This window comes from Plutella xylostella, chromosome 29 (genome assembly GCF_932276165.1).
Source record: "Plutella xylostella chromosome 29, ilPluXylo3.1, whole genome shotgun sequence".
Taxonomy (NCBI): Eukaryota; Metazoa; Arthropoda; class Insecta; order Lepidoptera; family Plutellidae; genus Plutella; species Plutella xylostella.
The window spans coordinates 6,427,976-6,445,565 of NC_064009.1; the positions used below are offsets into that span (position 1 = coordinate 6,427,976).

Consider the following 17,590-nt stretch of genomic DNA (forward strand, 5'->3'; position numbering starts at 1 on the left):
AACGTCGCATTATCGCAGTACATTAGCGACATCTTCCCTTTTAAGAAGGCTAGAGAGTCCACGCCACTACTAAAGTCTTGCGGGAAAATCGGGAACTAACCTAATCTGTCCTTTAGTTCTACGAGTACAGCAAAGAGTAAATAATACATCGTCGAGTGCAGCGCCGCGGATCGGACTTCAGTGGTGGCGCTATACTTGAGTGTAATCGAGTCCAAACACACCCGTTTTGTGCCATTTCCTTCTGCCTTACATACATTGAAAGAAACTGTGTGTTATTGCCGTAGAGATAGTGCAAGAATAACTTCTTATTATATTCTGAGTAGAAAAAAATACACTAACTTATACCTACTAAAATCTATATGTAAAAAAACCGGCCAAGTGCGAGTCGGGCTCGCGCACAAAGGGTTCCGTAGCAGCAAATATAATATTACAGTTAAATCAACCTATCTCAAAAACTATAAGAGATACTTTGATCAAACCAAAAATCGTTGAAAGAGTTAACTAGCATGCATCACCTCTATTTTTTTTAGAATTTTATACCCCGTAGTTATAAAAATAGAGGGGGGGGGGGGGGGACATACTTTTTACGACTTTGAGAGCTGATATCTCAAAAAACGTTCACTTTAAGAAAAATGTTTTTTAGAAAACTTTATATCATTTTAAAAGACCTTTCCATTGATACCCCACACGGGTATGTACATCGAAAAAAAAAATTTCATCCCTCAGTTACATGTATGGGGGGCCCCACCCCCAATTCTTTTTTTTTACTATTTAGTGTCATATTTTTGTAGCGGTTCATACAACACATATTCCCATCAAATTTCATCACTGTAGTACTTATAGTTTCCGAGTAAATCGGCTGTGACAGACGGACAGACGGACAGACGGACAGACGGACATGACGAAACTATAAGGGTTCCGTTTTTGCCATTTTGGCTACGGAACCCTAAAAAAGGTAAGATATGATTATGGAAAATAAACATAAAGAAGAGAAATCTCCAAAGTTTCTAAGTAAATAGCAAGCATTACAGTATAGTAGCCATTGAGTATATTAACATGAAATCAAATAGCTTTCTGCCCTACATTTTCCGGTTGCAAATAATTGGTCCTCCATGTTGCATAATGTGACAACGCACCCGGCCGGTTTTTGCAACTATTAGCTATTCGGAGAGATCCCTTGTCTCGGACATGCAGAGAGAAATAGTTGAGTATGATGAGTCTGGTAGCTTCTGGAGTTGGGGAGCCATTTTGTAACATTAAAACAAAAGACGACCAAATGGTGTAGTGGTTGGTGACTCTGACTGCTAGGCCGAAGGTCCCGGGTTCGATTCTCGGCTGGGGCTTTGAGCTGGGTCTTGGGTGTTGATATTTTTATAATTAATATATGCCACGAGTACTAAAAACAACCCTGGAAACAGCGTTTAAAAAAATGTTGATATGATTGGATAATTCGTTGGCGTATGTGTATCGTTTCTGAAGGTGCATACTTTGAAGGTGATATAATAAATTTGGATGAATAACAAACAGATCCAGTCCCAATACTTTTTACACAGAGTACTATGTTTCTATGTATTTGTGTAGATATATCAGCTGTCCGATACCCATTTACAGGCTCTGCCTAGTTTGGGGTCGGGCGGCCGTGTGTGAGATGTCCCCACATTTTATTATCATTTATAAAATGTTACATATTATGTGAATGCTACAAGCTACATTTTATCCCGGATTTCTCATGGTAAAATCGGACAAAAATAATTTCTACCGCAATGCCATTAGACTGGGAGAATAAGGGTTTCTATAGTGATAAAAACTATGTTTTATGCCAAACCATTTATGTGAGTTTCAAACTTTACGAATCAAATCGAAACTCTGAAATTAACTCCTGAAAGAGTTTCAGATGTGAATCCCTCAGGATGCGCTGTAAAATGGATAGTTCCTATCGTAAACCTAAATTATTTGCTATTCCAAATGAAAAACAGAATTTTAATACCTTGAGAACAGAGTTTATGTTTCAAAACCAGACTTTTTATAGATCATCATGACCCATCACGTCCCCGCTGCTGGGGCACGAGCCTCCTTTCAATGAAGGAAGGGTTTAGGTCTCCTAGTACTTATAGAGAACTATAAATTTCGAGCCATGTAGACTATGCAATGCATGCGTATCTACAAGATATAATGTAAGTGCGCTACATGCGAATAGATCTACACGCTATAATAATATAAGTTTTTCGAGTAATTCTTTCCTCTAATTAAACTCCTCCTTTTTGAGATTGGATGAAAATATGATGTTTTAATTTTCTCATCTTGTTGAACAGTTGTTATGTGTATTTGTACAGTTACTTATGAAGATGCAAAGTGCCATTAAGACTGAGAAACAGAGAGGGTTACTGTATACGGGCAGGATGTAAATGCCCCGAGCAAGAGTCCTGTTTGCAGCTAGTTTGTTTTACATTTGTTGTTTACAATCCGCCTGAAGCCGGCTACGAACGGACAAGGATCTTTTACTCTGTCTCATGGAATGTGAATTTTTATTGTATACATATTTTTGTATAGGTTATGTTCCTATATATGAACAGAACATGAAGCTACATTATATTTTTGGACTTCCACACTATTCTCACATGTGTGGGAATAATAAATAAGTAGCCACAGGTTCAACATTAAAGTCTAAACTTTGCGGGTATATGCATTACATTATGCGATGCTCATACTATTATTGATTCATATACTTAATTTTATCGATTGTTGTATTTTTAGACCATAACAATAAAGTATACACTTATGTTCAACACTATTATTTTCAAACTCACGTCGTTTTCGACAACTTTTTACAGTGGCCCGAATACAGGAGGCTCAGTTAGGCTTATTCTTTATGTGAAAATATAAAATGGATACGAATGTGAACATTTTATTTTATTCCTAAACCGAACGAAAACTTTTTTTGGACGCTTTAAATTGAAATAGTAAAACTATCGGCACGTGGCTCGCCAATATTAGTATCGACCGCTGTGAGGCCACGCGCATATACAGGATGGAACTTTTAGTTATTGATTATTAATACCAGAAAAACATTACGACAATTTAGAATAACGTTAAAAGCTGTTCAAGTGTCATGTCTTTTCATGCATAATTTTTATTTTAGATTTGTTTATTTTTTATTCAAACTTCTAGCACAAATTGCTGGTAATTGCTGCTGTTTGATTTGTATACTTATTGCTGATTTATTTCAGTATTATTCAGTATATAGTTACGATTATTTACTACTTCGATTTCAGATGAAAAAACCCACCATTTTCGGTATAAATTAATGTTACTGAATACTCTCCCTGTATGGCAATGGCATCGCTTACGCCAAGGACGATATAAAATTTGACGGATAGCTATCACTTCTATCGTCATAGGACTCACAGATATTTTCGTTGAAACTCGTCGGAAATGTTTCATCCTTTTTGAATTTAGAGACAAAAGCTTTTTCGGAGGGACTTCACATTGTAATGGACAATGGCCGACTAGAGTCTGACGTAGTTTGTGCTACGGCTGTTACTGCAGTTTGTTGAAAACGACTTTATGCTTTAAATATTATGCGAGTGCATTTATATTTAAGCAAAAGTATCCTTATCCGTACTGAAACCGCTAAATAAAATCCTTTGAGAAAATCGCTGACGAATGAACGGTGGATTAAATAGTCAAATTGTGTTTTTTATTGACATTGATTAATAAAAATGGCACTTTTTAGTATTGGAATCATCATTATGTCTCATTGTTTTAGAACAAAAATAACAGAACTTTAGCCATAAATGGAAATGATTTAAAAACTATCTAAAAATACTTTTGAAGTGCTATCTCCGTGGCGCAGAGAGTTGTTTTAAACTTTAAACAATCAGAATCTCTTGAAGCCACCCTCAGTCACATGAGCCAAGTGAAAAGATAGCGAAAATCCTTGGACGAAGCACAGAACAATATTTTACAGAATGGACACTTACACTCAGTTTCAGAAACGATCTCTTAGTGTCTGAAATTGATTTTATAGGTTTGTAGAGCTGGTTTGTGTACTGGATTAGAAAATACTTTAGATGTTTCTGTACTTTTGATAGTAAGAAATTGCTTTTGTAATACAAAAGTAATTAACAGTTACAAATTGATTAGGTAAGTAAGTAAAAAGGGGATACATTATATTGGGTATTAAATAAACTAATAATAGAAAACTTATATTTAACTAAATCTATATATTTACATGTTGGTGGCGCTCTTCTGTTGCATCCCACCCAAAGGTACCCATGATGCTGGCTGCGTTTCCTCTTTGTATGGCCAGGGATAAAGTATACTTATATTATAAAAGTGGCTCTTGAATTTAATCAGTGGGCACCTGAACATTGGTTGCTAAAACCACCTATTATTAAAAAATATACAGTAAAAGCAGTTCCAGTAGGTACTGTTGGTTGTTATGGTATCTACTAGAATAGCAATTAATGATGAAGTATCATTTTCCGGCTCATCTTCTATGGATAATCTTCTTCTTCTTCTTTAATAAAATATTTATAATGGCTGTTTTTACATCTAGCTTCACGAGGTATATGTAATAAGTTATGGATCTAAGGCACTTTGAAAGGTCATTGAATTTTGTCGCACAATCAAGATTATCTACTATATCTCTTCTTTGATACAATTATCACAGGGAATGCGTGCAAATCTTAGGCGTTGGGTATTTCCAATAATCATGTTTTTGTTTTTTTTTTACCAAAGTATGTAAACAATAAATATTGCCGGATATAAATTTAATATTACCACATAGCGGGAAGTGTGCTTCTGACATCGGTGAGAACTTTACCTGTACCCCAATTTTACTATAACGTTATCGGAAAATTCGCTTACAATTTCTGTTTTAGACATGTTTTCCCATTTATTTAAAGATGACTAGTTTTTCCGCGCACGTTTCACTGTATATACTTACTTAATAAAGTAATAAGATTTTAATGTTACCTACATAATTATGATATTATGTAAAGTAATATATAGTATAAGTGCAAATGATGTATTTATTATTTTTTGTGTGTTGTCCACACTGTACTGATTCCCACATTTACCTAGTCATAAAGTCTCGCATAAACCATGACATAACACATAATACCAAATGGACGTAAACTGTACATTTATGCGCAAAACTCGTGACATTGTGGTAAGCTGTCAACAAAACGATGGTGGCGTGCGATCAATCAGGCGACTAATCGCATCGACTGCAGTCGCAAGCGACAAACACGCGTCAATACCTACGCAAAATCCGATAATCCTTTTTAAAACCGATCCCACCAAACCCATGCGGAAATAGAGAGTACGCAACGTGCGCCGCGCAGATGAGACAACTCCACAACAAAATGATAATGCATTCACGAGCAAAAAGAGTTTCACCTGCCATTGACGTTGCATTTGTCACTGGAACATTTTCATTGAAAGAAAGAAGAAAGAAAGAAAGAAAACGTTTATTCAGTGCACTGCAAACACACACCAAATACAAACAAAAAAAAAAAAGTTAAAAGTACACAAAAAAATAAAAATAAATACAAGGTAGGTACAGTACAAGGTCCTGAAAACGGAAGTGGATCCTAACTTTTAATTACAATGATAAAGACTTTTCAGTTGGACTGTACAACTACAAAGGAAACAAAAAACAAAACTTAGGTGTGTGTTGCCAAGCACCGAAACGGACGGCGGCTCAGCTTATGCGGTGATAGGGGTTTATACCTACTACCGCGCTGATTTTCAGCCGCTTCCCCTGTGATGCCACTGACCTAATAAATACATTAAGTATATTTATTATATGTGTGTGTACCTATGCATGTTCTGATAGTGAGCGTACACCACAGCTGCCATTGTGAACCCGAGGTTTGCAGGTACATTCCAGTTCAAACCGGTTCGTGTTTTCAGTTCCCTGCTCTGCTCGTGTTCTTTGAATATTATGTACAAAGTATAAAAAAAAAATTTAAAACATACAAAGATTACTTACTTACCGCATATTTCAGCTCCATCATAGCGTTTGCGTATTCCGCCATTAAATTGTAATACAATTTTCAAGCAAAATTCGAACGTATAACCTTTAACATTGCAGTCCAATAATTCTTTGATCAATGTATATCTTTTGAATCGATGGCTCCTACGTCTATAGGAATTTTGAAGATAATGTATTATAATATGAAGAAAAAAATACTAGTCTAACCGACACATACATAAGATAGTCTAAGCAGATACTGAGAATCTGGAAGACTGACAGATTCATGATATCACATACTTAGTCATTAATATTGGAAGTTGGAACCAACATAGCTGCTCTAATGGTCAAAATAGTATGGCTTTACAAATATCTCAATCTGTTTCACGCCATTCAAAAACCTTAGCAACCCTTGCGTTTGATAACACCACGCTACGAACAGACCATCGCAAAAAAAAAGATTCCGACCAATTAAGAACCTCCTCCTTTTTTTGAAGTTGGTTAAAAATAGAAATTTGCCATCAGTCACATCTGTTCCCCTAAACAATCTTTGGCTAATAAGCTGACGTTATTAATGCGGAGCGGCGTATGCATCTACAAATGAGCGCTTTGTGCTGCTCTACGCTCGTATAGGCGATGATTAAATTGGGTGGCACTTTTGGATGAAGGTACACTGTCATCCCATTGTGGCAAGGATTATTGCCATGATGGAGGGTTTCGTATGTTCAAAAGATCCTTTGATTGGGAGGATATTTTGAAAGGGCAGCTTTGATGTATGGTTTAGTATAGGAATGGAAGCACGATACGTTTTTAACCTCTGTCCAAAAAGGGATAGTATGACTTTAACGATAGTTTCCAACACTTTCTGTATATGAGTAGCTACATAGCTGATGGACCGTATCGTAGGATTCTTACGTATGCTTTCTCGTTTGGGAATATAACAAACAAATAAAATGTCTAATACTATCCGTTACTATCGGCACTTACATAACAGTTTTTTTGGGGTTATAACTTATACATTATCAGCAGTAAATCTACATTAGTACAGATATAAATATAAGTACTTATCTAACAATACATTTTGTCTGTGACGCGCTCATCATTGGCACAAAGTTGTATCGAACTGAAATATTTCCGATTGCATGCTACGGAGTTACGATATGACAAGGGAAAGCTTTTATCTCAGTTCTTCAGGAAATTGCAAACTACTGTAACACGAACTTGTAGAGTACAGTCAAAAAAGAGGTAAGTTTCCAACCCCAAAAACAGTTAAAATAAAAAACCGGCCAAGTGCGAGTCGGGCTCGCGCACAAAGGGTTCCGTAGCAGCAAATATAATATTACAGTTAAATCAACCTATCTCAAAAACTATAAGAGATACTTTGATCAAACCAAAAATCGTTGAAAGAGTTAATTAGCATGCATCACCTCTATTTTTTTTAGAATTTTATACCCCGTAGTTATAAAAATAGAGGGGGGGGGGGGGACATACTTTTTACGACTTTGAGAGCTGATATCTCAAAAACCGTTCACTTTAAGAAAAATGTTTTTTAGAAAACTTTATATCATTTTAAAAGACCTTTCCATTGATACCCCACACGGGTATGTACATCGAAAAAAAAAATTTCATCCCTCAGTTACATGTATGGGGGGCCCCACCCCCAATTCTTTTTTTTACTATGAGTACAGTAATTGCGGTGTAGAGTAAAGTTAAAGCGGTGCGCTGCATTTATCTCTTTTTCTGACTGTACCTACAAGCTTCCTCAGTATTGTCTAACATTAGCCGTAACATACCTATAGAAAAACTATATAAAGGGATGGCTGTTCTTATAACAGACCCGATCAGCAGTATATTATTTGGACAATATATTTCGTATATTATTTTCCTTATTCGTCCATTTTTCCCTGATTCGATTCTACTTGTAGGTAATGTTTATTGCTACCTACATTAGTACGTGATCTGAAAATAGTAAAATGAAACACTTTAATTTGATGTTAAGTTTTGCGAATGTTTAGCTTCTTCTAAAGCGGGGTTAATACGATAAGAGAATTCTTGCTCAAAGCTTGAAGAGCATGATCTGCAGGGGCACTCTATGCTGACGAAAAACGAACGAACAAGCACGTTAAATGATATAGAGTCGGGGCTCGCGCAACAGCGCCCGGAAACTTCGTTTTTCGTCATATAAAGTGACCCCCTGTCCGTGCGAATACTATTATCGTGTATACTTGTGTATAAATTTCCGAAGTGAAAATATCTATAAAAATATACGGTATCAGGTTATGTAAAAATAAATTTAATCACAAAGTTATATTGGAATCTACACAAGCTAGCTACTTTTTAATACAGTTCCTAGATTCTTCTAGTGAAGTAGGGTATAAGGGGAGAATTTCAAGTAGGTACTTAGTTGATAACTTCGGCGTAAGTCCACTACTAAGTTTTAAATGTAATTAAGAATTTTAATGAGACTCAATTCGAGAATTCTAATAGCAAGCTAAAAAAGGAATTTTACATCGCTTACCACTTAAAAGATGGCTAAGCCGTCAGGCGATTGTGTTAAAAGTACGATAATCTTATTTGTTTTTGACATTGATTTACTTCGTCATTAAACCAAAATACAATCACAAAAATAACGACATCGTAAGATCCAATTTTTTTCAAACATTTAATTAAAATGTTTAACAAAGTTTTATTGATTTTAGTTTGCAATATCTTGATGCTCTGTTAAATGTACTTTAATGTTACGCAGAAGGCGTTATTAAGATATCCTTTTCCGTTTGGGAGTAATTTGGTGCTTTTCTCAGTGGATTCTTTTCATTGCCCGTGAGTGTAAAAATGTAAATTCAAATCATAGTAAAAGGTTTACTTCTTACATTAGTTAGAGACAGTGTCGCTCCTACTCACTACACAGCTAAATTGCTGAATAGATCTTCAGATATTTTAATACCTATTTCACAATTTCTTGGTACCCACAACTTGGGCAGGGTTACATATACAACACACTTGTATAATTATGTACTACACTTGAAACCCTTCGCTTCCAATCACCTCCCTCACGATTTCCATTGAAAATCCCTCAAATCCTTCACTAAGCTCTCTGAAATACCTAACTCTATAGACATATGCATGACTGCGACCCTTTAACAATACCATCGTTAGATTTACAGCTGAAACAGTTCCCCTAGTATTTGCTAAGGCACATTAAACCACTTCATAGCTCACAGATCGGATTCACTTTGCATAGCACTTGAAATTCAAATGGTGCAGTTGATACCAGACTCCCCTATTGGAGCTGTCTAAGTGCCTATGGTTGCTATGGAGATACTGCGGTCCGCAGCAATATCGGTAAGGCAGAGATTGCGGTGGTGATATAGGTTGCTGGGGGGTTACTGAAAATCAGTGGTTTGTTCCTACTTTGGAGCAAACGCGCGCAAATCTTCGCTGAGTTATTTTACCCTTTTGGTTTCCATCAACACATAGTTTTTTAGCCATTTGGTTTACATTTTAGACTGAAATACTGTAACTTTAAGTGACGACAGTCAATTTTTCATTTTATTTGCATCAAAATCGTTAAAAACTGAGTCTACCTATCTTGATGTGCAATATCCACGGTACAGCCCCTTAGTTCATTTATTGTGAAATCAATTCGCTACAATCTGCAAAGCATTGCATAAATTAATGGCGGTAACAACCTAGCTAGGTGTCGTTTTATTTCATCTCATTTTCCATGGATTTTAATGATGCCAGAGTACAGTCTTTTATGGAATTCTCTTTTGAATTCTGTTTTTTTTTTTCATTTTATCTTATGATTGCTTCAATCAAGACGATGTCACAATCACAGTGTGCAAGAGATACGATTAAAAATGCTTAATTATATTTGGGAGTTCATTACTTTCAGTAGTCACACATTCTAGTGTTGTTTGTTTCCTAAGTATAAAGTTTAAAAAAATTTTTTAACATAACTTAACTTGGGGATAAACCTTGCAGTTATCAGGGATTTTATAATTTTGTACATTATAGGTACCTAGGCACAAAAGCAATATCACAATGATTGATTGATTTATTTATTTGAAAATAAAATGTATGTAGCAATATTTTCACAATAGTGATAAGTATTAAAAACAATAACCTCCGTACCCATCGACAATAAGACGACTACGTAGATAAGTAAAATAACAAGGGTTCAGATGACTAACTTCACCGCTGTAATTGATCATTAAAGAGAAACTGAACGTTTACCGCAAATATCCCAGTTGAAGTATTTCTGTCTCTCAGTTCACATCGAAGTTACCCTCCCCTATAATTGCTTTAAACTTCATATTATTGGAACATAGTCACAGCTACTAGTAGTAATAAAAGAGTAGTGCGTAAATAATTGTGTTTGAGTAAATGGTAACCTACTGCTATTAGAGAACTCACATAATTATTTATTTATTTAATTGTTTGTACAAAAATTACAAATAAAAGTACAAAGGGTGGACTTAATGCTAAAAGCGTTTTCTGCCAGTCAACCCGCAGGAGGTACAGGAAAAAATGGTAATAAGGTATACAAAGAAAAAGTAAACCAATATAAATTATAGGTGTGTTTTGAACTTCAATAATTCTTGACTGCGTCGACGTACAGATACGGTTAGGTATCATTGTTTAGCTTATTTCAAATACTTTTTAATAAATACATCAAAAGGGGGCTATTTTCAAAGTTATTCAAGTAAATGTAGGTACATTTTTGCTGTTTTTCTTTGTCGAAAAAAACTAGATTAGGTGCTTGTTACTTATTTTATGTATATTTTTAGCAGTTGTGCATATTTTTATTAGATAGAGATGACTTTTTGCGGATAAAAGCATTTTATTTCATGTCCGTAAGGCGTTTAAATCTCGTGATATGTTTTTTTTATGAAAACTCAATATTCTAGAAATGGCGGCCATTTTAAAGTTTTAGATTAAGTATCTAAGACTGTAAAATTTAATATTGAGATTTGACCCCACATAAAGGGGTGTTTTCTCGATGAAATCACTCGTAGACTACACCCTTAAAGTTTGCCGGGTTCGAAAAACAACACAATGATATCGATTCTGAAGGCAGAAATTTTAAATTTAGCGATGTCAAAACCTTAATTTCTTTGTTTAAAATTCGACTCCATGGTTGTTTCCGTAAATGTCATTTTATGCTAGCAATTTTTTTAGTTTGACAGCGTTAAAATTAGAATTTCTGCCTTCAGAATCAACATCATTGTATACATATATACCGATACATACAATAGATTATACATATATAGCAGTATTGCATATCTAATACATACATAATTATATATACCTATAAAATATACTTAAGCGATTCAGGAGAAGCGGTCTATTACACTTGGTTGGAGGCAAAAGAGCCTATTATCTGGGGGCACGGCAGTGCCCCCACCAAGTCGAGCAAAAAAGCGGCACGGCCGTACCATCCTTTTCTCGAAGCCATTCAGGCCATTTTCGACCTCCTGTAACTTCGTTGTGGATAAAACTAGAAGACTGAATTTTCACTAACCATGCAGGCATTGTAAAGACACGGTATATTTCAATTTAATTAACAGGTGTTCCCATGCGATGGCGTGCGTCTAATGTGCTACAAGCCAAACAGTGGTTAGGTAATTTGCATATTTTAAATACCTAATAAATAAGGAAGTTTGATTGATTTTATAACTAATTTAGATAGGCATAAACAATTGGAGTTTTCTTCCTTTTTGATTAGGTATTGGAAACGAATTAATTAACATTTATTGGATCAGAATTCTCTTCGCAAATTTTCATGTCAGAAAATGTTTTATTTTCTGTGTTATAACGAGTCTTCCTCGTTAATATTTCATCAGATTATTTATATTCAGGTCAAGTATTTACTCAAAAATTAGTAGGACCAAGTGTAATAAGATTTTTAACATTCTCGTTATTTTCCGTGATTCGTTACACAAATTTTTCTTTTTTCCTTAAATTTCCTTAGAGTGGAGTAAATTATTCAATTATTAAAATCAGAGCTTATACATAGATACGATACAGAGTGGGCTGAATTCTCAGCATCTTCTTAAGGTCAATTCAGATCTTATAAGCTAATCAGAAGCATACAAGAATGCGGCGGCCGCATGTATATGTATATTTCATTATTTCAACTTATTTAAATGTATTGCTCGCTGGCTTTGATATTAAAGTATCAGAGATAGACAGAAATAATTTTAAATACCTTTCAATGTATTGTACAAGTCACCCTATATCTTAAAACTATTCATACTACAAGTTACAAGTATCACCCAATCACGGCGTAACACAATGATCGGTACGACGGTCGCGGGACGGCCGTCCGAATCAATTAACATGAACCAATTTGCTCTAAGTTCGGCCGATGCAATTAGACCCGACGTCTATCAGCTGAACTATCTCTTCGATTAGCTTTCAGCTGTGGCCGACGAACTGGAGGGCTGGTAGAAGGGTTAGGGTGCTTACATAAAGAATCGGTTCCCTGTATCTACCCGTACCGGTAACTTGATTAGGTATGCGAACTGAGAGATTTAAAACCGGGAAATGCTCTAGCGCACTCGCAGAAAGATAAACAGCAGGTTACCGGTACGGGTAGATATAGGGAACCTATTCTCTCTATGTAAGTCTCCTTACTCTAGCATTAAAAACTAAGGAAAGAGAACTGTCACGCAATCGGTACGTTTAATAAAACGAGATGGAGTCGTGGTTGCTGAATCGACGATTTTCGGAAGCTTTGGTGACTGAAAAGCGCACATTATGTCGGTCGCAGAATACTTACAGCATTTTGAAATGGTTGGAAATAAATAGGAAAAACAGTGATTAAACGAAATTAGAGACTAGAATTATTTAATAAACATTTTTATTTATTTCATTAATCAGGAAATACTAATGCAAAAGGTAAAGTGCATTCTTAAGTTAGTATAATGTTATATTCTATCACATCAACCAATATAACAAAATAACAAGGTGACATAATATTAACTCAAGTAACAATGTTAAACAACGTAAAATATGAATACCTACTCCAATAGCCACAACCTAAATGTCAGCCGTAATAATCTGCTCAGAGACACAACTTGCACCAAAACCATTCTCGGCTTGATAATAGTTGTAATTTAAATGTTGATTGTCACCCTAACGCGCCACTAGGCTGCTAAATCCAATTATCAAATTAGCATTTCATCTTATCTTAAATTCTAAAGAGCTTAGCAAAAATAATTAGTTAAAAGGACTAAGGTCTCTTTTACCTAATCCATTGTGAGATTCTCCGCCGGAATAAATTACAAAAGGCTCTTGAGTTTTATATTTTTATTTTGCCCGTAAGATCTCATTTCTACTCAATTACTTTAGCTACCAATTCGCAAAACGGTGAGTCTGGTCCGATTCTTTCAGCGTAAGTCTTTCCATTGTATTCGAATTCTTCGTAAGGGACCCGAAGGATGACTGAGTAACCGGTAGCTTTTCCGACTTTTTGAGATATGAAAGAGGTCCATATAGCTTGGCATATCTTTGGCGGCGTGGTGGATACTTGGCGCGGGTTCATGTTGGAATACATGGGGCCAAGGTCTTGTACTGTGAACTTGGTAACAGGCCCGTCTTTCAGTTTCTTTGCAAGTTCCGAGGAACTTTTGCAAAGAAGTTTGCCGAGACCGCGGCACCTGTGCTCCTTCAGTGTTGCCAGGAACATCACTTCTAAACTGCAGTCGGCATCGAACCTGTAAAAAAAAGTTATAGTTACTTACCGTAAGTTGACTCTGTGTAATATAATATTTTTTATTCTGTTTGTTATTCAAAGTGTGACCGCACTCATTTTCATCCACGTGATCATAATTCTCCTCCTCCGACTATCGGAATAAAGCATCCTTTAACCTGTTACAGGCTTATTCAGTTCACATCGCAAGCTACCGTTTACAGGTGTATTTAATATATACTTGCAAACGATTATGTCCTCATAATCATTAATAATAAATAATGTGTGTCACAGGATCGAAGGGTATTGAAGAAAAAAGGTGAGGCCTTTGCACAGCAGTACGAAAACAAGTAGGCTATTTAAAATAAAGTGTGTTAATACAGCCTTACTTCTCAAAGAGGTTGCACCGTGAGTCCACATTGACCATGAACTCTATGAGCGACTTGGACGAGGGCCGCGAGCACCGCTCCTCTGCAAACACCTCGAAGAAAGCCCTTTCTGAAGACCCTGAGGATGGAACCTGCAAGTTCAGATACATGTTACTTATACAAGCTGTTGTAAAAGTGGTATAGAAAGCCGAAAAGGGTGATTCAGCTCATACAGCCCTAACATCTCTATCTGTAAGGACTTGGGAAATTCGCGAAAAAATAATTTGGCATTTGTTCTATTTTTATTTACATTTAGGCACTTTAGTTTAAAAGCTGTATTCAGTCGTCAGTATATTATGTTGCATATACCTATTTTAGATTTAAATAATGCTTAATTCTTATGATAATTTCAGAATGTGCAGGCTTTATAGTTAAAACAGTTAAGTATAAGTGCCACATAAATTGTTACTTATTGTTATGCTAGTATCTGGATTTGCATAATATCAGCTGAAGTGTAAGCATTTACTGTCGACAGTAAGCTATTCAGTAGCAGAACACACAATACGTAAATTATATTATAAAGGGTGATGCTAAAATGTTTAAAGACGCCTGAAAAGTTTGATTTACTTATGTAGAAAATTTTGAAGAATGTTATTTAAAAAAAATAACTCGATTAAAAAAACCAATCTAGTGATGCGACAAATTGAACAATGAAGTTATTTTTGTAGCCTATAACTTCCTGGATATCTAAGGGATCTAAAATAATATTTATTGTAAGAAAACAAATTGCCAAGCCTTTTGATTCACGTAAGTAATTATAATTTCTGCGATACTCTATAATATCTGTATGTTTGAATAGACTCCGCCATAAAGTGCATACAATCGTACATACTTTGCTTTTGCGTGTGTTCCCCCATTAAGATAATAATAGGCAATGCAGGACATGTTAGTCGGCTATCATGCTGTTAGTAGTATTAAATTACTTTACTGCACATACCCATAAGTACTTCTGATAATCGCAGAAATTTCATGCACGCTTGTTTATGTAACTTAGTTTTTACTAGGTCTAAATGACCAACATATTGGCTCCCTATTTCCTTGCTAAATCAGCTCTTTGTAAGTTCTTTTTCTTTGAGTTCTGTTACTCCCACGTGGGGCTACAGATATTCTTTCCAACGCTCCCCTATTTTGCGCCACCTGATTCACTTATCTCCATGAGAACTCTTGTTCCTTTCGACCTGCATTATTTTTTTCCAGCTGCTACTATATCACGAATTCACCGCCGAGACATTAATAATTGGCAATCCATAAGCAGCATCGTCGCTCGCCTGTCAAACATCTGTCAGTTCATTACTATTTATGTCAGATTTGACGAGCGAGCGACGCTACCCCTGCTTAATGATTGTTAATTTCGATGGTGATAAACCCACTATTAGTTACCTGTGGTTTGTTGAAAGCCAGTCCTCATGCACCGCAACCAGTGACACTCTGACTTTTTTAAATTATATTAATCGTAAAAAGTTCATTGCATATTGTAAAGTATAGGTTGGATACCACAAAACTTTATTAAATTGTGTAACTACCTAGGTTAAGTTAGTTTTAAAAAATTCACACACAATGTATATTGTTTATGAATAAATAACTATGAACTAACTAACTATGAACTCCGTCGAGGGCTCGGTCAGTTCTCTTAATCACATGTTTTGTTTACGTTTACAGATGTTCTACTCCACGCTTCCCTATTCACTTGATTTCTCATTTATTTTCACTTCCACGTGCCTTCTCCAGCTCTGTGCAGGTCTACTTGGTAACTAACCTGTAGTTTGTTGAAAGCCACAGCCGCCACCTCGCCGGTGTCTTTATGCACCGCCACAAGAGACACTCCATCTAGGGCTGCATCAGCACACAGCTCCAGGAACTCTTCAGCAGCCAGAGGATCCCTGTCCACTTCCAGAGCCTGGTTCACTTTAAATTATATGATAGCCTATTGTGGTATATTACCATGCACGATAGGATTTCTCGGGCCCAACTATTCCATCTATTGCTTAAGTCCACACATGTTCTTCTCCACGCCTCCCTATTGGGCTTTCTCCAGCTCTGTGTGTTCTATCTGGTTAGTTACCTGTAGTTTGTTGAAAGCCACAGCGGCCACTTCGCCGGTGTCTTCATGCACCGCTACCAGCGACACCCCGTCTAGGGCTGCATCAGCACACAGCTCCAGCAACTCTTCAGCAGCCAGAGGATCCTTGTCCACTTCCGCCCCTATGCTCACTGCCTCGTCTTGGCAGAAGGATACTTTTATTACCTGGTGAAGTTAAGAAGAAATACTTGAGGGTTAATTGTAATCGTGTAGGGTTTTATAATTATAGTGTTGAACGTTAATTTGTTGTTAAATGTTTTTGATATACCTATATGTGATGGTGAAACTATGGAAACATTTAAAACAATCTTTACAGAGTGGACTAAACTTTTTTGCTAATGTGTTTTCAGTTTGTATTGTGATTTGTAGTGCAGTATTATTAATAATTCGGTTTTAATTCAGTGACTCCTGCTATGTAAACAATATGAATTGGATGTTACCATCAATATTTACAGGATCTTTAGTGCGGAATAATGTAAGTACCTATATAAAAAAATTTTTCTAAACCTCATCCCAAAGGAAAAACTAAAAAACAATAAAATCACTTACATTTATAGCTCCGGGAAACGTTGCTGCTGTCAGACTTTCGATTTTGTATTTGCCTAAAACAAACAACAAAATAATATTGTATTGTTTACATCTAAAACACTTTAATGTATATGTAAATATGTGACACGATAAAAGGTTTAGAAGCAGTTATTACCACAAGTACTCCTACACCATTCCATTGTAAATATGTAACTATGTAACACTCAAATAACTTTAAAAAAACTACAGCGTTGACGTGCGCCAGCGCAGAATCGTCAACCTCAACTGGACAAGTATACAGCTGTCACAATGACATATATTGTCAAACATAAATGTTTATTTTGATCCTTATCGCTAGATGTTAATGGACATTTTTGATTGCTGTCTTAGTTCAGTGAACCAAAGGTCGGACAGTAACCGGTATGACAAGATTACTCTTATCATTCCATTATCGTGATACGTTGAACATGACGTGAAAAGGGTTCCAATTTGTAGTTATTGTTGTTGTGTATTGCCAATGCCAATGTCATTAGAAGTCATTACGATTGTTTGGTTTATATTTGAATGAAAAAAAAAATCACTCTTAAAAAGGTAATGACCGATCAAGTATGGTAATGAATACAGTTTGTATAGTACTATTAATAGTTATAAACAATTGTATTTATGTACTTGTAAGATACTACGAAAGATATGGCGCGTGGTCAGTCAGAGCAAGAGCACACGATGCGTTGCGGCGGCGGTGCGGCGCCGGAGCGATGTCGCTGCGTCGTTTTACATAGAAATATCTGTGGCGTGCACACGATGCGCTCCGGCGCCGCACCGGACCTGCAACCACCAAGACTTGGGGGGCAAGTGAATGCGTTGCGACGTCGGAGCGG

General features: G+C 36.1%; 1 protein-coding gene across 1 annotated transcript; it reads right to left on the bottom strand.

The window, feature by feature from the left end:
- Positions 1 to 13,279: 13,279 nt before the first annotated feature.
- On the bottom strand, positions 13,280 to 17,020 carry LOC105397336. The gene is made up of 5 exons (XM_011569350.3): positions 16,888 to 17,020; positions 16,734 to 16,786; positions 16,167 to 16,349; positions 14,066 to 14,196; positions 13,280 to 13,701 (listed from the first exon to the last, which is right to left on the bottom strand). The coding sequence occupies exons 1-5, from the start codon at positions 16,910 to 16,912 to the stop codon at positions 13,320 to 13,322; spliced, it is 774 nt and encodes a 257-aa protein (XP_011567652.3). The 5' UTR covers positions 16,913 to 17,020; the 3' UTR covers positions 13,280 to 13,319.
- Positions 17,021 to 17,590: the final 570 nt, after the last annotated feature.

Bases quoted from the DNA above. Each gene is read 5' to 3' on its own strand.
- LOC105397336 (XM_011569350.3), bottom strand. From the start codon at position 16,912: ATGGAATGGTGTAGGAGTACTTGTG. The intron at 14,197-16,166 runs GTAACTAACCAG...CTGAACTTGCAG, and splicing joins TGGCTTTCAACAAACTACAG to GTTCCATCCTCAGGGTCTTC. The intron at 13,702-14,065 runs GTAAGGCTGTAT...TTTTTTTTACAG, and splicing joins CGGTGCAACCTCTTTGAGAA to GTTCGATGCCGACTGCAGTT.